Source organism: Neopelma chrysocephalum, unplaced genomic scaffold, assembly GCF_003984885.1.
Source record: "Neopelma chrysocephalum unplaced genomic scaffold, ASM398488v2 Primary Assembly neopelma1_147, whole genome shotgun sequence".
Taxonomy (NCBI): Eukaryota; Metazoa; Chordata; class Aves; order Passeriformes; family Pipridae; genus Neopelma; species Neopelma chrysocephalum.
Genome location: NW_020897809.1, coordinates 8,017,262 through 8,042,409, shown reverse-complemented (window position 1 = coordinate 8,042,409; position 25,148 = coordinate 8,017,262). Strand labels below are relative to the sequence as shown.

Genomic DNA, 25,148 nt, shown 5'->3' with positions numbered 1-25,148 from the left:
TCTGTGATACCCAGCTCTGTAGCCTGACTTGTCACTTATTTCCTCCTCGGTCACTGGGTCCATTTCTGTGGGTCCAGTGCTGAGTACAAAACCAGTATCTGCAGCCCAGCACACACTGATCTGGTAACTGGAACAAGAGCAGTGTGTTTGGCAGACTCATGTGCCCATCCTTTAACCCCATGTTCGAGTGCCAGGTTTCATATGGCAAAAATGAATCTCTGTGAGACAGAGAGGGCATCTCCGGTGGTTTGTAGGATTGTGATATGGCAACCAGCTCAGACGTGGTGCCACACACTTGTTGGCAGCAGGATTATGGCTACCTCAAAATCTGCAAACCCACCTCTAGCAGGAAGCAGGCTCTGTGCAGCCCCAGGTTTCTTGTCTTAAGGAATTAAGATGGGAAAGAGGAGACTTGCATTGTGTCCAAACTGTGTGAAGCAAACACCTGGTCTTGAGTCCTGAAGCTGGAAAGAAGGAGCTAGTCCGAACCCATGAGGTGTTTCATGACACTGTTAGGTGAACCCACTGCTGCACTTCCCCGTGCACATCCCTAACACGCTCTGTTTTTCCCCAGCTCTGGTGGCTGCCAACTTCTCGTCTCCCACCATGAATGCGCAGGGCTTCCCTTGCCAGAACTCGAACACGCTACCTCGCAGCTCCCACCCCATGAGCCCCCGCACCACCATGCTGAGGAGGAGGCAAAAAAAGAAGGAGCACAAGAGCTCATGTAAGAGTGGCATTGGGCTGGGGCTGTGTTGAATGGGGTATGCATGCTGTCCTTGCTGTCCTTGTCAACTGTTAGCTGGGGTAGAACTGCTTGTCTCAGCACTGTCAGTGCCTCCCTCATCCTTGGTCACTGTCCCCACCACTGCCAGACCAAGGTTTGTGACCCAGACTGTGGCTGCCCTGACCTTCTGCCTCTCTCCTCTTCTTAGTGTCGCTGGCCTCAAGCACGGTGGGTCCTGGCGGGCAGATAGTCCACACAGAGACAACAGAGGTGGTGCTCAGGGGAGACCCTTTGAATGGCTTCGGACTTCAGCTCCAGGGAGGCATCTTTGCTACCGAAACTCTGTCTTCCCCACCTCTCGTCCGCTTTATTGAGCCTGACAGCCCGGCAGAGAGGTTAGAGACCTTGCCCTTGGATGCTGATGGTGCTGCTGCTGAACATTTCATGGTTTGGTTTGTTTTCTCTCCTCAGAGGCTCATTTAGATATTTACTATCATCCTTGTAATATCTCCCATTCTTCACTGGGCATGGTTTACTGTCACTGCCATTTCTGCACTCGTCGGCTGACCGTGGCCTCCCTCGCATCCCAGGTGAACGTCTTGGCACCAGGCTGCGGCTGGTCTGGGAGGAGGAGGAAGGGAGTGTGTGTCTGTGTGAGAGTGCCATTCCCATTACTTTTTCTTTGTTTTTTTTTTAGTTTCTCTTTGAAAGATAAATCTTTTAGATTGGTGCAGAAAGAGGAAAGAGTCCCCTGCAAAACGTTTTCTGTCTCTGACTGGTTTCATTGTAGTAGAGCCCAGCTATATAAACTGGCCTTAAAGTCTTTGAACTGTAGAGAGGGTGCTCTGGTTGAGGAGCAGGTAGGTGCTGCAGTTAAGCACTCTTGCTTTTGGCTCTCTAGTGCTGGGAAAAGAGCAGAAGGGAGGAGCAGCATTAGCTGCTGTGTGTCACCCATGAGGATACTGGGCAGCATTGACTCTTCTAGTTGCAGAGCCTCAGCCCCAGAGTTCCAGCTGCTCTGGCTAAAGTTCTCCCTTGCTGGCTGGATTTAGAGCCTGCTCGAGTGCCTGTGCACTACAATGTAGGTGTCTTCTAGCAAGGCTTTTGTTACTAAGCAGATCAAGTCCTAGCATGGCTTAAGCTCTTGTGGGGTGGAAAGGAGAGCTGGTTTCACTAGGCAGATGAAATAGTGAGAGCTGAGTGAGCTGGCACTTAATGCCCTGGTGCTGATTTCTCTTCCCACCTGTGATTTCCACTGTGGTCTGTCCTGCCTAGGGATGCTGGAGGTGCAGTGACGTGGCAGTGCTCAGCACCTGCTGCAGACCCCTCCTTGGAAGAATTCTCTGATGGCCCCATCAGCATGTGCTGATGGTTCAATGTCCCCAGGCCTGCCCAGAAAAACAGCACATGGGGGAGTTGTAGAGTTGTGTGGTAAGGACAGTGTCTGCAAAAGGAAATGCAAGTCCTTGCTGTGCAGATCAGTCTCTGTATTGTAGCTTCTCCAGGTGGCCAATGCAGAGGCAAGGTGGAGCATCAGTGCCTGGTGCTTGTGTCTACAGGAGGACAGGGACAAGCATCTGGCTCAGGAAAAGGAGCTGTCCTGATGCAGATTAAGAGAGATTTCTAAGCCTGTTATGCCTTTTGTTTATTTGTTTGTTTCCAAAGAGGGTTTAAAAATAAAGGTGATGGTGGTTTGCCTTTTTTTTTTTTTTAATTCTTGATTGCCAGGGAGAGTTTGGCTCACATTGCAAAGTACCAAATTTCTTTTATAAGTCAGAGGGCAACAAAACCTCCTGTCCTGGGGGATGAAGGAGATGTGCTGAAATCCTCCTGGCTTTGCTTTATCCTCTTGCCAAGCCTGGAGTGAAAGCACAGACTGGCGGTGCAGTCCTGCTTGGCTCCAGCGTGTCACACAGGCTGCCCACCCAGCAGCATTCATGCTCTCGTGTCTGCCGCTTTCTGGTGACCGGGAGCAATCCTCTCTGCATTTGCTGCCTGGATTTGATTTGGGGATTAAATCTCTGCTGTATATTTTGTTCTTTCCTAAACCATACTGCTCTTCCTCATTGGCAGGAAAACACTGCCTTTCCTCCCCATCTTGAAGTGATAAGTGCACTGGATTTGTAGTGAAGAGAAAAAGGCAGTTTTATATTTTCATTTCACTTTTTGTTTCTTGGTATTCCACAGAGCTCTTTGCTCCATCATTCAGGATACCTTATTCCCTGTTCCTGAGAGGTTCTGCTGCAGCTGCAGCCCAAGACATTAGAGCTATTTTCCTCCCCTTTGCCAAGCTTGGCTCCTGGCTCAAGCTGGGCTGTGCTCTTTCTTGTGCTGCAGTTGTTGCTCTTTGCCAAAAAGGTGAGCTGTGGGGATACAGGGATCAGGCTTAGCAGCCTGGGTCTGACCTGGATGTTCACAAACAGTCTGCAAAACCTGTGGAACTGAATGTGCTACTGTACAAGCGTGTGACTCACACTCGCTTTGTCCATCTGGCTTGCTGTGGACGAGCTGCCTCTGGGGTGTCCAGCAAGTGTGAGTACTACCAGGGAGGATCATGGCATCATCCTCTTTTCAGGGAGTTTGGGCTGCCCTCACATTTATTGTCTGCTTTGTGTTAGCTTGTGGCAGGCGATTTGAAGCAAAAGCTCTCACCCACCTGACTTGTGATTTGTTTTACTGCAAATAGCTTCTAATAGACCTTCCTCCCCACCTGTTGTTTTGTTTTCTGGGTGCAAGATGAAGCCTTTGGATTCCAAGTGAGACAGTGATTCAGCCCCTGTTATCAGCAAGGAAGGTAGAAGGGGAAGAAGCCTGACAATCCCTCTCGGCTGCCTTGCAGCACACAGCTTTTGTGTCCTTCCTCCCCCAGCTGTCATTGGCAACAGAGGGAGAGTATCCGACTTCTCCATCCTAGTATCCAAAATCAATGCATCCTGCTGAGTTACATGTTTTCTAGCTCTGCTCAGACACAGTTGTTTGATCATTGTGTTTCTGGCTTTTGAGCATGAGTAGTTTGCAAAAGCAAAGTTTAGCAGCTGGCTGAAGCTGTCAGCAAAGCTTTGATCCAGTGGGGGTGGAGATCCACTCACCAGTGTGCAGACACAGATGTGGGTACACACTCAGATGAGCACATCTGACCTGTGCAGGCCAACTCGGGGCATTGTAAGGGCACAGTGGATCGGTGTCTGCAGCCGGCACTGTGGCCACGGTCACAGCTGCTCCCCCACAGCTGGAGTGACCACGCAGAGTCTGATGATGCTGAGTGAGCTCTTCAGTGCATATCTTGCCCAAGGCTTGAATATGTGCTGCTCTGTATCTAGCGAGACACCTCCGCTGCTCTGTTGCTGTCTTTAAGCCCAAGAAATGAGTCATGGCAAATGCAAATCTCTGCAACCCCAGGGAGACATTCCCATCATGGCCTCCAGCATGTCCATAGGGCTACCTTTCACTTCAGGTGATGCCTGTAGTCATGTTCTTTCTGATTTTAAAACACTTCTACTCCCATAATCTCAAAGCATTTTGTAAGCTCTGATGTCAGACTGAGCACCTCTGAGACAAATGCCTTCTCTTTGGGAAAATTGTCCGAAGATTCTTGTAGAGCTAAGGAGAGCTCTGCAAGACCCTTGGCTCCCCAGGCTCTGCTCCCAGTGCAAGGGCACATCACAGCTGGAAACCTGTGTCTCTAGTATGATTCTGAAGGGTTAATAAGGCACACCAGGCCTCCTTGCACTTGTAGAAGGAGCCAGAAGGTTGTGGCTTCGCTCCACAAAGTTTTATAAACCTGCAAGACCAGGGCTTAATCAACTATGATTGACTGAGGCTAATAGTAAAAGAAATAAAATGCTTCTGACCTAACAGAGCTGTTGGCTGTAAAACACCCAGGCAAATCTACTTTGAGTGAAGAAACACAAGAAACAGTTGTTTTGTGAGAAGGCAGCTCTGGTGGGAAAAGTGGCAAAGGTTTGCTTTTATGCAGTGTAAAAGTATCCTGTGAGCTCCCAGCCCTTGTGGCTGAAACAGTGGTGCCAAAATGGATTGTGTCCTTGTGTGACCTTGAGATGACAGTGATGTCTGAGTGATGCAGCTGTTGATCCCTCCTTTGCAAAAGGTACATTTGGGCCATAGCGAGAGAGCTCTGGGTGACAGAGGAGTCATCTCTGTTATACTCCGTGCCACCTTTATATTTATAAGCTGATATTTCTAAGTGCATCTATGTGGCTGCATAGCCACAAGTCCAGTAAAGGACTGTAATTAAACTTGATGTAATTTATTCACAAGGGTGAATTCATTTATACATCATTGAGTTGTCTGTTCTAATCTGAGTCTCCTTCAACAAACAATTCTGAATTTACATCTCATAAAATAGCTGTCGTTTTTACATGGATGCCATGAACTCAGGCAGCAGCGTAAATATACTGCAAGTTTAATACCTTCCTACCAGTAAAATAATCTCCCTAGGCTCTCTCCAAACTTGTTCATATCTCAACTTTTGATGGGCCATTGGCACAAACTGTTGTGCTTGTTCATTTTTCTTGAATTCAGGTGTATGTACTTTTTCTTGTTAACCCAGCCTTTCATACACATCCTGTTGTTTGGAGGTGAATAATACAGTCAGTGTCCGTTGTCTTTGATGTTCTCTTTGAGTGCCTGGGAGCTGTGGTACTGTGTTTTCTTACAATTGAATTGGGCGTGAGTGACGAAGAGTGACTGGAAGGTTTAGTGAAAAACAAGCTGTCTTCTGTGAGGTATTAGTGGAAGGAAGGAGAAGGCAAAGAATGTGTTTGATCATTACACAGGAGGGGAATAAAGGTTCTCTGGAGAAGGCTCAAAACAAGACAATTGATGTCTTCTGGAAAACCTTTCTGGTAAAATAACTCCAGATGTTGAGGTGAACCTTAGACTTGATGCCATAACCCTCAACCTATTTTGGAGACCACTCTGTAGTTTCCATTAATGGTGGATTTGGTTTCCCAAACTCTGCACAAGTGAACAGCCTTATAGACAGGTGATGAGTGGAAAGTCTGAAAAGATGTGGTTGTAGCAAACAACTGATAGAGGAGAAGGAAGATGAGAAGATGAGCAATTTCCCATGGCCAGTCACAGGGAACATGGCAGTCTTGATTTTGCAGAGCCACAGGCCAGCTCAGGTGAGCTGTGGGAGATAACTTGGAGAATCATTGTGCTGGTGTTGCAGTATATTTAAAAAAAAAAGAGGAATGTGTATGGATAGTGAATGTAGGAGTGTAGTGGTTCATGTGTGAAAAAATCATTGCTTATAAAGATGAGTCCCGAGAGACAAACCGTGCTGTAGCAGTACATCTCTAACATAGCCTTGCCATCATGTTCTTCCAAAGCAAAAAACCTGCTGATCTCTCTTTCTGGAGAAAGTGGGTCTAAACCAAAAGCCCCAAAGGGTTGGTTGTGGTTATATTGTCAGACCGTCACATCGGAATAATATTGGCCTTTCGAGGCAGTTAAACAGTATCAATGCACATTTGGCTTCCAGAAATGCAATTAGAAGGGATAAATGCTTATCCAATTTGCTGAGCCATTTTGGTGAGTTTATTGGATTGTAGCTTCAGTATTCACCATGTATTAGGCAGAGGAATCTGTGCAATTTTCAGTGCCGTTTGTGTTCCAGAGGGTGCAGGTGCGTGGGAAGAGTCGTGTATGGTTGGATAGGGAAGGAGAGCACGTGCCTTTTTATTTATCACTCTCATCTCTCAACCATGGTGTTGACTTTTAGGAAGATGAGGGTTACTTCTTTTTCCCCCCTGGATGTTGCAGGAAATGTGACCAGAAATGGTTATTTAGGACCAAAGCGTGTCTGAACTTTAGAAAACCACAAGGATTTGCTTCCTTGTGCCCTTCCAGGGACACTGGGACGGGCTTTGCAAAATGAGTTATTTTCTCTTTGGGACCACTTCTGCAGGATTTGTCACTACTTTGTGTGTCTCGTAACAGATTGGCCTGGCAAAAGTAACTCATGGCTGGTTGTGGGGTTGTTTTTCTCCTCCTTTCCCCTTTTTCCTTGCCTCCTTGTTCCCATTCCCTCTTTTCCTGCTGTGAACTGCAGGTGTGGGCTGCTACAGGTAGGAGACAGAGTCCTTTCTATCAACGGCATCGCGACTGAGGACGGGACCATGGAAGAGGCCAACCAGCTCCTGCGCGATGCCGCGCTCACGAACAAAGTGGTGCTCGAGATTGAGTTTGACGTCGCAGGTATGTTGCCAAAGGAATTGCTGCTCATCTCTACCAGCAGGACTCTTCCAGTGCCTTTGCTGACCTGTAGGAGGGACTGTATTCACACAAATATGTGAGGTTTCTGCTAGAGCTCAGAGGGAAGAGTGAGAAGCCCTGTGAGGACCTTTTCCATTTCTTCTTGTTCTCCAATGTGCACTAAGATGGAGGGTTTTTCTTCTGATCCTTTCATAAATGTTTTGTCCTCACCACTTGGCTGAGATAAGCCTAAGGAGCAGATGAAGAGGATACCTGCACTTCAAATATTGGCTCATTAATATGAATAATATTTATATTCATTTATGGCCTTGAAGCCAGGAGAGAGCCAAAGCTAATGGCTGGGGGTAAAGTGCAGCTTTGTATTAAAAAAAAAAGTTTTAAAGTTTTTTCCTTTTACGTTGATAGAGATGCTTCAATCTTGAAATACATCATGATGTGAGCACTTCACTTGATGTTCAGAGCATGTATTTTTGATGAGAATCCAAATTTCAACCTTAAGTCCACAGGGCCTCAGATAACCTTATTTGAACCAACAGAGCAGAGCTTTATGGATGCGTTTTCTTGGTTCTGAAGAAGCCATCTGTGCAACTGAAAACTCTCTTTTTCCTCCTTTTTTCTTTTCTTGTCTGTTTTTGGTTTTATAGAGTCTGTCATACCCAGCAGCGGTACTTTCCACGTTAAATTGCCCAAGAAAAGAGGTGTAGAGCTTGGAATTACAATCAGCTGTAAGTATTGCTCAGTCTTGCACTAGCAGCTGCAAAAGCTGCTGCTTTCCACCCTGGTGCATCAGAGGGCCCCAATGGAGAGAGATAAGATTATGTGGGGTTTCCACAGCCTTCTCGTGATTTATCCCAAACTGAATCAGATGTGTGGTTCCTGCCTCCATGAGCTGGTGGCTGCAGAGAAAAGTAGCTGCCTGAAGGGTTGGGGCAAAGGATGTGTCTCAATGGATCAACTGATCTGTGTGGCAGACTAATACTATATTATTAGTAATATTATTTTCATTTCCTTGCTCACAGTTGTATTATGTTCTTTTAAAAAAAGAATTGCCCGGATATGGTGGGACCTTTACGGGGAGAGGTGGAGGAGGAGAGCAAGTGAGAGGTGAATCCACAGCTTGAAGGGTGGAAGGGGAAACTGCCAAGAGGAGGGGGAGAAGGAGCATGAAGAGGATGATGTGTCTTACAGGGGGGAGGAAGGCACTTTAAGGACAGGAGGGTGCTGGGCAGGGTTTGCCAGGAATTGTTGCATAGAGTAACTCCAGCCACGGAGGAGGAGATCCATGTGCCAGGATTTGGTGTGCACTGAGAGAACGTGACAAACATTTTCCTTTCTTTTCTCTCTTCTCACTCTTGATTAATTATCTTTGTTTCTCCTCTGAGTTTTTCATTTAAAGGCATTTTGGCCTCTTTGGAGAGGATGCTGTAGGGGGATGATATAGGCATATCCATACCAAATTTCTAGCTGTCTTGGGGTCTTGTTATGCCTAGCATCAGTGAATTTTTGCTTTATGGCAAATCCAAGCAGGTCTCAAGTCTTTCATCCCTCTTTCACTGTCCAGGGTAAAGAAAGTTGAATCATCTCAGATTTGCCATGACCAGGACTGCCACTACCTCCCATCTGAAACAGAGCAGCTTGTGAGACTGCAGTAATGGGATCTTGTGTCTAAGCCCTCAGGAGCATGGACCCAGCTGTGTCTGGAGAATGGAATCACAAGGGACACTTTAAAATTAGATTTCATTAAAATAGATAAGCTATTTGTAATTACCTCTTGACATTTACAGTATTAGTTAGCAAGTTAATTGGAGGTGTTCTGGTCTAAGTGGGACGATTCTCAGGAGTAACTTGAACATCAACAGGATGATTGCAGCCTGTAATATTTCTTCTCCCTCTTCTCTGCTTCCCCTATTTGTGCCGTGAGGACAGTCCTGAGAAATAACAGCACAGTATTTAACATTTGACTTGGTAGCAATTACTGTCTGAAGACATCAAAGTGCTTTCTGAAGGCAGCAGGGTGTCCATAGTGGCATTTCGCTGGCGGGGGAGCAGGGAACAGTGCAGCCTGTGCTGGGTTCCAAGCTGCTGCCCTGCCCACTGCCTTGGCATTCCAATCTCAGATAGCAACCTAGGACAATGGATCTGGTAGCAAAAAACTTCTGGCTTGTGCAAGGCCAGGATTTTACCCCTTTCAAGTGTCAAAGTTTAGTTTGTGTCTGGGGCTGGAGGGCTAAATTCGCCTGGGAGTTGCTTGGAAGAATTAGATTTTATTTGTGAAGTCTCACTTGAATGGGATCTGCTTCAGATGTGCATTTACACTTCAAACATATTTTTATGTTGAAAAGGTTTTCATTTGAAATTTGTTTAAAAAATTGATTTTACATCCTTTTTTGAAATCACCACTAATAACAAGAAACTGACCCCTGGGTTTTAAATAGATGCTCATTATCCAACTACAAAGCAGTTTTTTGACACTATAAAAGATTTGATCTTTCTGATTGTTGAACATGTTTGCAGGACATAGTTCAAGTAATGCATACACAGAAACTTAAAATACATTTCAGTCCTTTGCTGAGTCAAAGCCAAAATTATGTTTACAAATGGAGCAAAAGACAGGCACCCAGAAAATGCAGTGGCAAGGATGAAATGCTAGCTGAATCCTAATTCTGTTTTCATACATTAGTCTGTGTAAGCCTGTGTCCACATGGCTCTTAGCAAATCAGATCATCATTTTGTCACTCTGCCTCTGACCAGGCAGATAAATATACCAGTTTCAAATATTAGAACCAGAGCAAGCAGCCTTATGTTAAGTACCTCCTGCAGAGACATGGGGTGCATGCAGGAGTGTGATGCAAGCAGCAAAAAAAAAAGAGGTAAAAATAACTCTTCTCTGTTTTGCTCAGTTCCTTTCCTCCCAGTTTTGCTGATTTGAATGCTTGTATAGATCTAGAAACAGTTTTTACAGCTTTCCTTCTGGTATGGAAAAGTATATTACAACTGCTTTAAAGTAGGGGACTTGGTTTACTGGCCTCTTACATTGGATTCCTGTTCCCTACTCGGTAAAGCTGGGGCAACTTAAGTAGATGACAAGGTGGAGGGGTCAGTAAAAGACTTTCTGCACTGTTGTGGCCACAGAATTGGGTTTATTCATAACCTTTGTGGTCTGGCTGTGCTGCAGATGTTAGATGAGTTGCTTTCCTTGAGTTTTACCTCTGGGCTTCGGCTGGCTCATCTGTAGTTAATTCCTCTGCCTAGGAAGGTTTGCCTCTGCCTTCTTACATGGGCAGAAAGTGTTACGACCTCATCAGAGGAGCACTACAGAAATAAATGTGATCAAGTTCTTGCTGTGCTGTGGCTCTCAGAGCTAATTCGGAGATGGACTAAGTAAAGGGGGGGAGAGCAGGACTTGTGATGGATGTGTTGGAAGAATTCATGTAATGGAGCTGACTGCAGGAGAAACCATAAATCTGCTGGAAATGCTCATAAAAGGGCTGAAAACCCAGGAGGTTTGTGTATGAGGAGGGCAGGCTGCTGATTCTGGGACGAATATACAAAGAGGGGCTGCGCTTGCTCCTGGGAGGGGCAGATGTTTGCTGAAGGCATTTAATCTTCTCAGAGGTCTCAGGGTTTTCCAGAAAGAGAAGGCTTGGGCTGGGTGAGTCCCCAGTTGTGGTCTGTGAGCATGGATGGTTTCTTCCTCCTGCTCACAGTGTGGCAAAGGAATGCAGCAAATCAAGGTGCGTGATGGAAGTACATACAAATAGCGCTGTTTCCCCTTCCATTCCCCAAAGGATGAATAGAAAATCCAAGGGGTGAATCTCTCACTGACTGTGCTCTGGATTTCTGAGGGACCTCAGTGCCCTCAAGCCTCATGTCAGTCTCCTACATGTGCTAAAGGAAAAACACTGAAATTGCTCCGTGTGCGCTGCTCCATGCGCTTCGTCCAGGGGTGAAGGGACACCAGGTCAGCTAAACTGCTCTCGTTTTCTCCAAACTCCAGTGTCTTGGCCTCTGTCCCAGGGAGAAGGGCAATTTTCTATAAAACAGCTGCTCTGACTGAAGAGCAAAGTGTGCTCCTTTTTGCTTTGAGAGCTGTGCAGACTCTGAAACTCACTTGTTTGCAGGGACCTCTGAGGCTCTGAATGGTGAGGTTGCAAAGATGTGCAAACTGAGAGTTTGACAGGGATGTGAAGATTTGACTCTTGTTAGCCTGAACTACCATCTCCATTTGCAGAACACATGCCTCAAATGCTCTCATCTTGCTGGCTGAATTTAGTTCTAATGATGCTGTTATGCCTTTGTAGGTTTTCTGTAAATCTCTTACAAATTAAAATCTCCAACAGCGAGAAGCTAATAGTCATGTATTCTTTTTCGTTCAATACCTCGCCTCTTAAAATAAGATATGGATTTGTTATTAGCTACTGGAAAATGATAGTTGATTGCTTTTTGTGTTGAGAGGGTATTTTTTTTCCTGTCTTAAATATCTTCTCCAAGGGCTAGTTGTGACATTCACCATAGGGTACAGGTGTGTTGATGTTGCTGTTTAAAGAGATACTGAAATTACCATTCGTTTTAGATATGCATTAATGCTTTATATAGCATGTTTATCAAATTGCCTTTCTATATCTTAACAAATCAATTCCTGTGCCCTTGGTGTGAAGTACTGCAGATAAGGAGGAGGCAGTATATCTGCTTGCAGGTGATAAAACCGAAATTTGGGTAGATAGATAACTTCGATTAAGTCGCTTAAGCAGTGTAATCACTGTCCTAGTGAGAAGATGGATTTGTGAGCTGAGCAAATCTGGTTTTGCTGGTGCTGGATTAGCCTGTGCCCTGCCACCAGCCTGGCAGAGCGTGTCCACAAGAGGCAGCGAGCCCGGCACCGCCTGTCCTACCCCTCGTTCACATAGCAGCTTCAGCTGAGATTTGCAGCTGATTCACTCTGGTGCTTTTATCCAAGTGGGATATTCTGATCTGGTTTTGCCACCTGGAGATTGGGAAAGGAAGTAGATCTGTGATGGGGCAGATATCCTGCTGGAGGCACCGATAATTTATGCACCTGCTGCTAAACTTAATGAATGGTAGAGGAAAAAGTTTGGTACTGAGAATTTGATTTTCACTGCTGCTTTTTGTAATCAATTCTGATTTGTTTTTTTCCTCTTTTCATTCCTTAGCTATCCTGAGATTATTTGGTTTCTGATTTTGTTATTTCCAATTTAAGAACGCTTTCTCCTTTGAAAGCTTCTTACAGCAGTATTGCAATTTCTTTAATTACACACTGGCAGAGTGTTGCTTTGGCTTAGTCAATAACGAAGGGCATTTATAACAGGTTGATGCCTGTGAAATATGTGCTCATGCTCCTTGTAGGGAATAATTTACCAATACAAGTCATTATGCATTCTATTAAAAACACAAACCGGACATGTGTTCCTGGCCTCATCATCCATCACAGCGTAAACACCGAGCGAGCCAGAATCCCAGCAGAGGTGGCGAGAGACTGAAAGCAATTTATAAAAAGTAAATAACAGTATTGATCAATTCACCTTTTTATCACTGTCCTGTCACCACCGCCAAGCAGTGTTTTCATTTCGAGTTTCTCCCCCAACACATGCTTCTACCTTCAACAGCTGTTGATTTATGGAGCTTTCTCTGGGCCACTGGAGCAGTTTTAAACTTATCTTTTGTACTGGTAAACCCATTAAAAATACAAATGTATCTGAAAAAGAGTCTGTTTCCACCTGAAGTGGTTTGCCCTGGCGGGTGGAGGCCACAACTAGAATGCCTGCTGAGAGCATGCCTGGGTTTCTGCACACCAGCTCCTGCATTTATGCCTCAATCCATCCCTTCCCTTGACTTTCTTTGCTGCCATGTCCACTTCACACACAGGAAAGCAAGACCCAGAGGCAAGGTTGGGTGTCCAAACCATGTCTTCCTGCAACAGAGTTACCAAGGCAATGTCCTTTGAAGGGAAATAACCACATTAACAGCAGAAGTGAATGGATAAAGAGGCTTTACTCTTCTATGCAAGTGTCTTAATGCCAAAGACCACAGCCCTAATAAAATGTAGTTTAAGTGGTGTTTTTTTAATTGCAGGCAAATTGGAAATGGTTTGTCCAAAATCTCACCAAGGATCTATGTATCTAATGGCTCTGGCCTGGATGGAGCCACCACTTCAGTGAAATTGCGGCTTTCTCACCTTTAGACAGGCAGTTGTTACACAGAGGGATGTTGTCACTGTGTGTGAGTGGCCCAGGATGGTTAAAAATGTGGGTTCCAGGAGTGGTCAGGGCAACCTGATCCCAGCAGATGGACAGAGAGCCCATCTGGGCTCTCTGCTGGAGCACCAGGAAGGGCTTGGGAGTGCTAAAGGTGAATTAATGGAGTTAGTGGCTACTAATTTTTAGAATGAACAGGAAATGACTGCTTTGTGCTGTGAGATTTCATTATCTTAATTTTGTATCTTACGCCCTTTGAGAGAATGGTTATTCATTAAGTCTCTTTAACTTACCCATCACTTTTGATGGTCTTTGCATTTTACAGTAGGTGATTATGCAATGTGATGATGCCCCATACCTGGAAGTGTTCAAGGACAGTTTTGATGGGGCTCTGAGCAACCTGGTCTAGTGGAAGGTGTTCCTGCCCACGGCAGGGGGTTGGAACAATATGATCTTTTAGGTCCCTTCCAACCCAAGCCATTTTATGGTGATTCTATGATGATTATTTAAAATAGAGGGCTGCCATTTATTAAAGTTTGGGTGCTTTGTTGGTAGGGACAGTTGTCTGTAGTTGAACATGACTCTTCCATTTAACTGATGTCTCAAGAAAATCAATTTTGAAAGCAAAACTTGAAAAAAACCCCACAAACAAAACCCAGAATGATTTTCCCTTAAAACATACTTTGTTGCCTAATGGACAAAGTACTTGGTTTGTTACCCATGCTTCTAATATGGGAAGCTTTTGCTGTGTTCAGTGCTGACACCAGTTGTGGAGCTGCAGAAGGACGAGGTCTCGTTCTCTGCTCAGAGACTGACTGTGGGTAAGATCCCTCCATTTGTCTCAAGGCTTGCAAGGCAGACGCTGAGGTAGACATAATTTCTGCAGTGCTTGAGTCATGTTGTTGTCTGTACTTGCTTGCTTTCTTTTTTTTTTTAATTCTTTTTCTCCCTCTTTTTGAGTGTTCATGGTCTCTGGACACGTCGTTCCAGCTGTGGCTGTGCCACGTTAGAGATGACCATCCCCAATCTACCACCAGGACTGTGGAGATCCTCCCTAACCCCTTTCTGTCACACTACCTCTGCTTTGAAACGAGTAAACAAACCTTGCAGGGAAAAGTATTTTTGCTAACCTGGATGGTTTTGACAGAACCAGGCTAGGGAGTGATTAAACATGCAGCAATGCCATCCTGACCCAGGGCTCAAGGTGTGCTCACAGGGCCTCCCCTCACCATTGCTCAGACCACCACATTGTACACCTCTGTCAGCAGCAAATACATTTCCTATACTGAAAAAGAGAACAGCAATAGTTATTGCAACAGTAATTATCAGGGTGATACACCTCTATCCCCTGTGCTGTTAGTCCACAGTGTGTGGTTTTCCCAGTCAGTATGTGGATTTCTGCACCCCATCCTTCCTTCCCACTGTTCAGCTCTGCCCAGTGTGTGTGGTTCTATCTGCGGTCTGGTCCATGCTGTGGACAGGTTGAATACAGGCACAAACCCTCAGTGAATCTCCACAACGCATTCCCTTCTTTTTGATCCACATTCGGAAGCTGAACGTGAGTGTCCTGTCCAAAATTGTCTGGCACCACACTCCAGTAAGACATGAGGAAGACGATTCCTCCAGGCTCTGTACCATTCAGCAGTCACATTGCTGGGACTATTATAAAATCAGTCACGGTCTGCTCTTCACTGTCTGACCTCACTTTGATACTCAGCCCTGCCACATCTAAGACTGGCTGTCTTTTTGCTCTGTTCAGTACAGAAGGTTTAGCTATTTCTGGGACAGGGTATCCTTAAAGGTGTTGGGTTAGCGCATATGTTTTTAAATCTCATAAGTGAATGTAAACAACAGAAAAATCTAGAGCAGAGAGGTTGGTAAGCACTTATTATGTCTGACTTTCTGGGTGCTCTCTAACTGCTGTTCAGGCGGGTGGATCTCTGTGTAGTTGGTGCCACGTGCCTCACAGATATTTTAATCTCTGACCTGCACCTGATATGTTCAGATGCTGTGAGTTTCTTCCTTCCCACACAGTTTTTGTGAGAAGCTGAGAAGCTCTGTCAGCTTTAAATGAGGCAATGCAATTCCCATAGCAAGGCAGGAAGGAGTGATGGGGGTGGAAAGGATGCTCTTGGCATATGTTTGGTGTGTGGATGACAAAGAGGTCAGGAGGGGTTCGAGTCATAAATCTCTCTTGGGTTTCTCGGGAGAGCATCAGGTCTTGCAGGCAAGTTTGAAAATGCAAATGCTCCCAGACGTGCATACTCACATCTCTCGTGGGCTGAAAAAGTTATCAGGGTTGGGTAGGAGAGAAAAGCTGGAAACCACCCCCTCCAGCTCCAGTACAGACCAGCCCTGATTCATCCGGTTGTATGATAAAGTGGCTTGGGGAGCTGAACCAGCTGGAAAACAGGGCTTTATCTAATTTTTCCTGGGTTATTTTCCACCTGGAAAATGTCCCAGCCCACTTCAAGAACACAGAAATGCTTGTAATTAAGCACAGGGCTGAGCTGGGTGCTGTCTAGGCAGCAGTGGTAATGTCTGACTGCTGCCACAGCTACTGGCTCACTTGCCTTGTGTCCGAGGTGTAGGTGACTAACTGTTTGACAGTGCTGGGATTGGGCAGTGCCACCTCTTGCTGCTGGACACCCCATGTCCTCCCCTTCAGGAGGAGTGCAAAGAAAACTAACATGGGCAAAGGGCAACCAAACAACTTTTGCAGGGATTTACTACTTTTTTTTTTTCTGGTGCGACTTCCAGAGTTTAAGTGTGAAGCATTGTTTTGTGAAGGGACTATAAATCCCTTCTCCTTACGTCTCCTTCTCCCCCTTAACCATCCTCATCCTGGACAGCAGACTCTATGCCAAGCTTTGTGCCCATGTGTCTCTCTTGCAGCTGCAAGCAGAAAGCCTGGGGATCCTCTGATCATCTCTGACATCAAGAAGGGGAGCGTCGCACACAGGTGAGTGCAGAATTTCCCGTCTGCCAAACCCACTGCAAAATGTCTGTCCATGATAGGTAGAATGTCTACCAGAGAAGTAGAATGAAGTCCAAGCAGTAGCACTTGGGTCTGGATTTTGCCAGCATCCAAGGAAATCTCAATCCTAAAAGGTTTTTTTTAGACCACAGTAGGGTTTGCAGTAAAACTGTCTGTACTGAAGGAAGTAGAGTTGAGCTAATAGAGAAGGTGGCCAGGGCACTGGTTCAGATGTCTGCTGATTCTCTAGGAGATGGATTTTTAGCATTTAAGAGCATGTGGTAAAGGGCTTCATATATCCCATGAGGTGCTATGGCTCATCGGGTAGTTTGCCATGTCTCAGCTCCTGCTCGGGTGAACAGAGTGAGTGAATTATGGGCACTGGTGGAGAACTGTGCAAATAACTCAGCATTTATTGACTTCACCTCTGATCCCAACACCTCATAGCAAGGCTTTCAAGGGGATTTAGTGCAGTGCGCGGCTCATTTCTGAGAGTGCTCACACAGGAGTTTCCATAAGAGGTAGAATATCTGTCAGTTAAACAACAGGCATTTTCAGTGCTGTAGGTTACCCAGGATGTATATCTAATCTTCCTGCCTGGTTCTGTGTTGATACATGGTCTACACAAACTTCCTCTCTTTAAATTACAGTTGTCTCAGACTCAGTTCATGGTTGTTTCCCAGAAAAGATCAAGGACAGTAAAAACTTAGTATTGTAATTTCCACTGCAGAACTGAATGTGTCGTGATATCTGAAAGGCAAATACAAATGTACTTTTAGTTTTCTTTTCCTCTCCATGTAGAACTGGCACCTTGGAGCCAGGAGACAAGCTGTTAGCCATTGATAACATCCGACTCGACAATTGCTCAATGGAGGATGCTGTGCAGATTTTAAGGCAGTGTGAAGACCTGGTCAAATTGAAGATTAGGAAGGATGAAGATAACTCTGGTACAGAAATCCTGATGCAAAGTGGTGCCAGTCCACTGTAATGACATTCCCAATAGGTAGTGCAAACTAACAAAGATAAGGACTGCTGCTGTCCGGTCACCACTTTCCAATTGATTATAGTCTATTTTTGTTATTCTGCCCTTAAATGATGTCTGGAAGGTTAAAATCCTATTTGGTATGAGCATGGCTGAAGACTTCCAGCTTTTGCTTCTAAATGCTGCAAGTCTTTGCTATGACTACTTTCATATGGGAGACTAAAAAAGCTCAGCATTCCTGTTTTCTCTTTCAGATGAGCAGGAGACAACTGGTGCCATTATCTACACAGTGGAGCTGAAGCGGTACGGTGGCCCCTTGGGAATAACCATCTCTGGGACGGAGGAACCTTTTGATCCCATTGTCATTTCGGGCTTGACTAAACGAGGTCTGGCAGAGAGGTGAGGTTTGGGGGCAGAGTGGTTGAATTGGTTTGAGAACGGGTCTTGAACCGTGCCAAATTTCACATGCTGTCATAAACTTCTCTTTGGTGTTTTAGCATGCTGAGAATGAAAGATGCTGTGAAGGTACCATGTGATATGAAGCAGGGTGGTTGGGGCTGTGCTTTTGGGGCAATGGGAGAGGCTCAAAGCAGGGCACTTCAGGAAAGGTCAAATCCAGTGAGTCAGTTGAATTCTGCAGCCAGGAATACATATTTATCTACCCTTCTTCCACGGAGGTGCTTCCTGATCTGGGATTTGCCATGCACACCTTATGTCAGAAGCGTGCCCAGCCTGCCCATGAAATCACCATAGGCTCTGTCCAGGACTCCCCTGTTGCTAAGCTGTGGTTTATGGCCATTGCAGTGGTGTGTCCTGCTGAAACTAGATATCTTGGGTGTCTTCTGACCTGTCCTTGCTGGTTGCTTAGTCTGTTACATGTGAGGTATCTCAGTGCAGGACTGGTGTGCCCAAGCATCAGGCATTTATACTGCATGAACGTAGGAGCAGATTTACCTTCAACCACTGGGGAGGACTGCGTGTGTGCCTGTGTCTGAATATATGTGCATGCGTGGGATTTAAAGGATCAGGACATTCCTGAGAATATAAGGTGGAACTGAGTCATACACTGTATCTTAATTAATCTGTCTGTATGGTAGCTGTGACTTGTAAATGGATCATTTCAGCAGTCCTGACTCATGCTTCTCTAAGGGTCTCTTTACTTTTTGCTGCCTGACAGGCAGAACAGCAGCAAAAAAACCCAGAACAAACAGGTGTAAAGTGCAAGACCTTGGGGAGGTTTGACTGCAGATCTGGCCTTTTGGTTCTTGCTGTTTCAAACTCTCACTCTCTCTTAGCTGTGAAACAACTCAGTGCCTCTTTCTGTGTTGGGTTCTCAGAGCTCTCAGCACACTGCTGTGCCTTTGCATTGCTTCCCTTTGGTGCAGAATGCAGAATGTCTGTGTCTCCTGGGAAAGAAGAGGGATGGACTTAGTCATTAGTGATTCTTTTCTTTGAGGATTTTATATTACTGCCAGCACTGTAGGATTCAGTCTTTTCCCCTGTGAAATAATAGCCACAGAGTATCTGAGGCTTTTCTGCATAGCAGTTCTGCACTGTACCTGCAGCCCAGCGTGAGAGAGGTTAAGGACAGCCAGCTCAAACACTGTCAGGTGTCAGAAGACAATCTCGTACCCTTGTTGATCTCGTTTCCCTTTGCAATGCCGTGGCTGTTCCTCCTTCAAACTCAGATACACATCGGTGACTGCTCCGTGGAGAAACGTAGTGCAGGCAGGTGCTGCGGTACTACTGAATTTTGATCAGGAGTGGGCAGGCAGTGGGGAATGAAGAGCCTTGTGAGAGGAGCGATGGAGCTGTTCAGCATGTTCACCGTGGCTGACTAGCAAACAGCAGTGCCTGTGCACAGGAGCAGCCTGGGCTTGGAGCAGCACAGGGATGTCTCTGGGTAACCTTGGCTCCCTGCAGGGAGGATGAGGAGCACTGGGATGAAGGCTGACTGCGGGAAAGGTGTGTTGTTTTCTCCTGCGAGTAACAGAAGGGAGTGACTTGACCTTGTCAAGGGAAGAGGGGTGCTCCTCGTGTTACCCTAAATTGTCCCTTTCCTGACATCACTGCCTTCCTTTGTGTCACAAGCACCCTTAGCCAGGCTCTGAAGTGTGGGAGAGGTTTCTGAAGGACAGAGAGCTGGAGTGCAGAACATGTTTCAGCAGCACTGACATAGGGTGGGCCAGATCCCAGCATCTGATAACAGGAGTGCACTGATCATTCTTGTAGAGGCACAAGTGAAGGTCTGTGCTGTGGCTTGGACTGCTGGCAACGGGGAAGGCAAGGTGTCCTCTAGGATCTGTCACATGCATGTCACAGTGGGTGACAGGCTGCCTAAGCCTTCAGATTCAAATGACTTAGGTTTTATCTTGACCTTGAACATTTTTTCTTTTTAAGTGTTTGATCTTATAGAAACCTACAAAGGCAACTCAGGCTGTTGGATTGGTGTTGAGCTGTGGCTCTCTTCAGTGTTATTCTCTGTTTCCCCTCCTTCAGTGCCTGCAGGTGGCTTAAGCCTGTGCTATGGGACTTGTGTTCCTTCTTCTTGAGGAAAGGAGGGTGCCTGAACAATGTTGTTCAATTCTGGTCGAGGTGTAATGGTTCTCCAAGAGCAATTTTGGGCTGTCACTGACATTTTAAAGTGCCTGACCAGCCCCCTTTAGTGCCTCTTACTCAAGTAGATGGGGGTGGCTGCAGGAGAGTTTGGTCCAGGAGTGTCCAGCACTAACCCATGTTGGCAGGGAGGAAAAGGGATGATGGCTCTGCCTGTGTGTCCATATGCCAAGTAAATCCATAGCACATGCATGCAGCTGCCTCTTCTCCAGTGCTTGCTGGGAAGTGCTTGCAGCCCCTTTTATACCTTTCCACTTACCTGTTGCTTGATTCTACTCTTGCATGTGCCCTCTGAGCAAAAGGGAATGTATAACACACACCTCCTCAGGCTGCTTTGTGTTTGAGGTGAAATAAGGACTGTTGGTAGTGATGGAGAGGCACGAGGGTCATAAGCTAGAAACTGCTTTCTCTGTCACTCCTGCTCAGCTTCTGTCTGCTTGTCCTCGCTTGGGGAGCTGAGGGTACTGGACTTTGATTTGCTTCCTCCCCCTTGAAGAAAAACAAGGTCAGAACATGACCTTTCTCTTTAATTGTTTCTGTATTTTTCCCTGCTGAGGGACTTTCACAGTTACTGCAGAGCAGTCATGTTGTTCGGAGGCGGGTGGTTGGGCTGGTGTCTTGGGTAGGAGGTGTGTCCCTGTGCCGGGTTCAGGAATACAGCAGGAGATCCTCAAATGCTGAAGCACTGCAGTGAGCGAAGGATCGACTGCTGGACAAACTGCCAGCGGTTTAGCTTGATTTTTTTGATGATGTAGATGAAACTTTTAAGAGATATACTTTGGTTCCAGTTTGATCTGTAATTTATTTGAATGCACAAGTTTTCCCTGATGGCTCTTCCAGGCTTATTTGGGTGGGACAAGACGGACATCTAGTGGCTGATAGGACTATCATGGCACTGCTCGAATACCCCAGGAGCAGCAGAAGCAGAGCCTGAGCAGTCCTGCCTGCTTGGTTGCATTTGCTGAGTTGATGTACTCACAGTGGATGTTCCACAGCAGTATGTCTACAAAAGTTTGCTATTTTGGGGAAAGCCAAGCAGCTGTTTTGCCTGCGACGACATATCAAATTCCAGTTCTGCAGGAGAAGCAGTCCAATTGGGAGATGTAACCTGAGAGAGGCAGATTGCCATGGACAAAAAGATTTTGCAGTCCAGATTTGCATCTCCTCCTGGCTTCATCACACAGGTTCCTGATAGCAGAAACTCACTCTCTGCTGTAGGAGGTAGTTGCTGCTCTCATGTGCTGGTGTTGGGGAGCTGCAGTGTGAGTGTGGTGAGCTTGGTCCAGCCAGTGGTGAGCCTGAGCTCCTGCCTTGGTAACCTGCTCTAGTGATGAACACATCCTGCCCTGCCCGCTCTTCCTGGAGCTGCAGCAACACCAGGAGAGGTAAATTGAGTCCCTGTCTGTGAGCAGACACAAAGGGGAAGGATGGAGGAGAAGGGAGAGAGTTGCTGTGACTTGTTAGCTTGCTCCTGGCTGTTGCTGAAACCCAAGGATTTACCTATCTGAGAGCAATAGCCAATGCTGGAGTGTGGTTGTGCAATGAAGCACAACAACCTCTTCCAGAGCTGATGGAGAAAGTCGCAGGAGTGTAGCTGTGTAAGGGTGAACTCTACACATGTCACAAGCTGCAACTGGTTCAGCTCAAGCTTGCACCTGTAATCTGTGTGTTGAGCCATTTTGGTATTGGGTTTTTTTCAATAGGTTTCTAGGTTTGTCTCATAGTTTCTTTCTGTCAGTGTTAACATGTCCTTCAGTTCCATATGTGATGCTGGGTGGACACCACACACTGGAAATGCTTGTGCTTTTAACCACATCGTTTTGAAGAGTTTTGACTGTAAACTGGTCTGCAGTTCCAGTCCCCAAGGGGCCTGGGATTTTGTGGAATTCATATGTTCCCATGTGTATTTGTATGTCTATATACACATGGAAGATGGGGAGGACCCAGATTCCTGGTGGTGATGTGTACATCTGTAGGTGTATACAGTGTACCAAGAGAAAACAAAGACATATTTGAAAATGCTGCGAGTTAACATGCTCTTGTGTCGAGTGACAACTGAATGTCCTGTCTTGCAGAGGCAAATTACTTCTCTGGAGTTTCTGACAGTGCCTTTTCTCTCCAGAACCGGAGCCATCCACATCGGCGACCGGATATTAGCGATCAATAACGTGAGCCTCAAGGGCAAACCGCTGAGCGAGGCCATTCACCTGCTGCAGATGGCGGGAGAGACGGTCACCCTGAAGATCAAGAAGCAGACAGAGAGTGAGCTGGGGAGCCTGGTTTGGGGTGGGAGGGCAAAGGCACACCCCAGCAGGGACCCCAGGCGGTGGAGTAAGCAGTGCATGTGCTGTGAAAGGTGACATGAGGCAGTGTGGTTGTGGGCGTGGTCAGGCACAGAGGGAAAAGGTGTGTGTTTCTTGACCTTCTGACTCACAGATGAAAGGAAAGGCAACCCAGGGGCTCTCTGTGATACTGGGAAAAGGTGAAACAGCAGGTTTATTGATGATATTAATTTTTATTTCAGATTAACACCTTGTACCATTGTTGTTGCCATTCCCTGTCTGTGTGGGTGTTTCACACAGAAGTGAAGCAGAAGTTGCTTTTAAAAGTAGAAGAATGTGGGATTTTTAAAAAACATAACCCTCCAAAATTAGCAAAGGGACTCTGAGCTGGTAGAATCCATGGAAAAAAACCCACACCTTTAATTCAGCTTTTTGAAAACAATTGGCAATAAATCCTTTATGTCTCTTTCCTGGCTTGGAGTCCCAAGATCATCTTTCAAACCAAACTTCACTTAGAGATCCCCTTCTCATTTCCCTGCCAAGCTCCCTATGGGTTTGAAGCTGATCTTGGTATCAAAGATCAGAAGCACACTTAGTGGCAGGCTACTGTTTTTTGGGAATGGAGGGGTGATTGGCAAAACCAGGGATCATGAAAACTTTTCTCCCCAACCAGAGTCTTCTTCATCAAGTTCAGAAAGCAACAGGTGCATTCTGGCTTCATTCCTGTCTCCCTCACACCAAGTATTTTCCTTTTTTTTTGGGGTGCCATGCTTCTGCAGTTTGTAGATTTGGTTGGACCTACCCAGCCAGTGGCCCACAGTGCTGTGGGAATTAAAAGAAATCAAGTGATAAAGCTTTTCCAAGCAAGAGTGTCCCATGGGATGCCTGTCCTGCATCTGAAAAAGTGACATCACTCTTAAACATAGAACTTCTGTAGACCTCAAAGCAGTTTGGAAATGTGTGGCAATCAACCTATTTTACAAATAGTGGAAGCCCAGGCAGGGAGTGGAGACTTGGCAAATAGAGGTAGAATTGAAAAACTGATTCCTCTTCAAGAAACCCCACTCTCTTCCCCCATAGCTAAGTGTCTTGATCCTTAGTCTGAAATGCTGTTTTTTTCCCTCTGCTGACACTTAACATTGTCACAGCCACTCAGTGAAATAATTGACATGCAAGTGCCAGTTGGAGACTCGTTAATCATTCTGAGAATGAAGCAGGTGTAATTGAAATTTCAAGGTAATCTTGAGTAAATCATGGTGAGCAATCTTCTGAATGCTTGGAAAACAGGGACTTTCAGGACACCAGGCTTTGTTTGGTAAAATAATCTGTTCTCATTGACAAATGCAGACTTTCATAGGGCTTTTTATCCCTCCGGTCGGAGGTACGGGTGTGGATGGCTAACAGGATATCTAATCAACAAGGACTTTAAAATATTCAGTACAGAGAAATGCTTGTTCTGAGAAACCATTCCTAGCATAGCTTTTACCTGAAAGGGAATTTGATACAATGATAATAAGGGCCTGTTAGTACTAAAATAATGAAAGGGAAGGTCTGAGCTTCATCATTCACATTCAACTTCCATTTTCCAATCACTGATCATGGGAAATTCAGCCTCAAAATACCAGGCCCAGGAATTCCGCTATTGTCATGAGACTGCATGGGAGACTCTGGAGAGGTGATTAGCCTTGAATTGTTACGAGGTTGTACAATCTTGGGAGGGGGCTTCAGTGGTGGTGGTTGGGACCAGGTTGCTTTGTCACTGGAATCTCATTAAAACAGTTTGTGGCAAATTTTGCAGCCAGCACCTTGCCCTGGTGCTGCTCTGAGTATAAAGGAGGCCCTTCGAGACCAGAGAAGCTACAGCTTGCAAGGGCCAACACTTCTCTGGGCAGGGCTGTTTTGGAGGAAGCTTCCAAAGGCACAAGAAGATGTGCTTGTGAATTGAGATCAGGTCCCAGCTCTTTCATATGTGGTAATCCTCAAATGCCCATAGCTGCTCCTTGTATTCCGTGTGCTAAAAACCCAGAAAGGCATTTTTTTCTTGATTCAGCTTGAGATAAGAGTAATGCATTAAATCCTTTTAGCTTCATTGCACATGCCTTTCTCAGCTACTTTTGAAGAGCTAAAGAGGTACTTTAAAGACAGTACCTGGGCTTGCTCCTGTGTCAGCACAAGCTTTTCCCTGAGGCTTGCTCTTCGTGCCTGCTAAAGCAGGATGTTCTGCTTTCAGAATCCTATCCCAAGAAATCGGGGAGTATAAATGAAGTGAGTGACCCAGAAGATGAACTGACAGACTCCCAGAAAACTAGCAAACTGTCTGAGATATACTCCACTGCAATTCCTAGTGTGGACAATACTATGGAGTCCTGGGATGGCTCTGCCATTGATGCTGGGTATGGAAGCCAAGGTAAGCCAGAGTCATCTTTTCTTAGGGATCTCTGGGCCAAGGTGAAGACAGACAGAGCCTCCAAACCTGTGTGGTCTGTCTGACTCTTGTCTCTGAGCATGAGCTGAAACCTGTGGCCTGACCACATTTTCATGGTCTCTCACTTCCAGCAAGGAACAAAATGTATTTTAAAATGCATTCCTGTGGTGCTCTGAGTTGATGTATCTGGTTTAGGCTTTTATTGGCACATTTCTTCTGGCTTATATGGTGTCATACTGTTCTCATAATTTTCAAAACCATTACAGCACTTTATAATTCACATAATCAGAGGCAGTATTCACTGATGATATGTTTTACAGAGTATTTGGTCCATAGCTCACTTTTAACTCTCCAGAGAGGCCTTGTAGGACATATTAATCCTCTTCAGGCTGTTTTAAAATCCACAAGAATGTCTTGTGACTAGAAGCATTCACTTAACAAAATAATTAAGGTAATACTACAAGAAAGTATCTTTAACTCTCTAGTGAGTGATCAGTTGGACACATGGCTTCGAGGCCAGGTTTATTCAGCTGTAGCTTCTGGCAAACATATGGATTTGGGATGGATGATGGTCTAGTCATGGGGATAAATTTTTACATGGAGAAAAGCACTGGAAAATAGTTATTCCAGTTCAGATTTAGTGACATAAGGTAGTATTAGCCCATATTGAAACAAACCAAAATTCTG

The 25,148-nt window shown here is 45.7% G+C and overlaps 1 protein-coding gene across 7 annotated transcripts in view; it reads left to right on the top strand.

Annotated features, from left to right (window-relative positions):
- The window catches only part of GRIP2 (glutamate receptor interacting protein 2), a 279,768-nt gene that overhangs the window by 238,977 nt on the left and 15,643 nt on the right, over positions 1-25,148 (top strand). For all 7 annotated transcript variants that reach the window (XR_003536975.1, XM_027700692.1, XM_027700693.1 and 4 more), the window contains 9 exons: positions 575-727; positions 936-1,122; positions 6,804-6,949; positions 7,612-7,692; positions 16,075-16,141; positions 16,958-17,103; positions 17,393-17,537; positions 21,877-22,016; positions 24,267-24,443. Coding sequence is in view for 6 of the 7 variants with exons in the window: in XM_027700692.1 (XP_027556493.1) it covers positions 575-727; positions 936-1,122; positions 6,804-6,949; positions 7,612-7,692; positions 16,075-16,141; positions 16,958-17,103; positions 17,393-17,537; positions 21,877-22,016; positions 24,267-24,443 (1,242 nt within the window). In the remaining variant the exon portion in view is untranslated. The remainder of the gene's footprint in view (positions 1-574; positions 728-935; positions 1,123-6,803; positions 6,950-7,611; positions 7,693-16,074; positions 16,142-16,957; positions 17,104-17,392; positions 17,538-21,876; positions 22,017-24,266; positions 24,444-25,148) is intronic.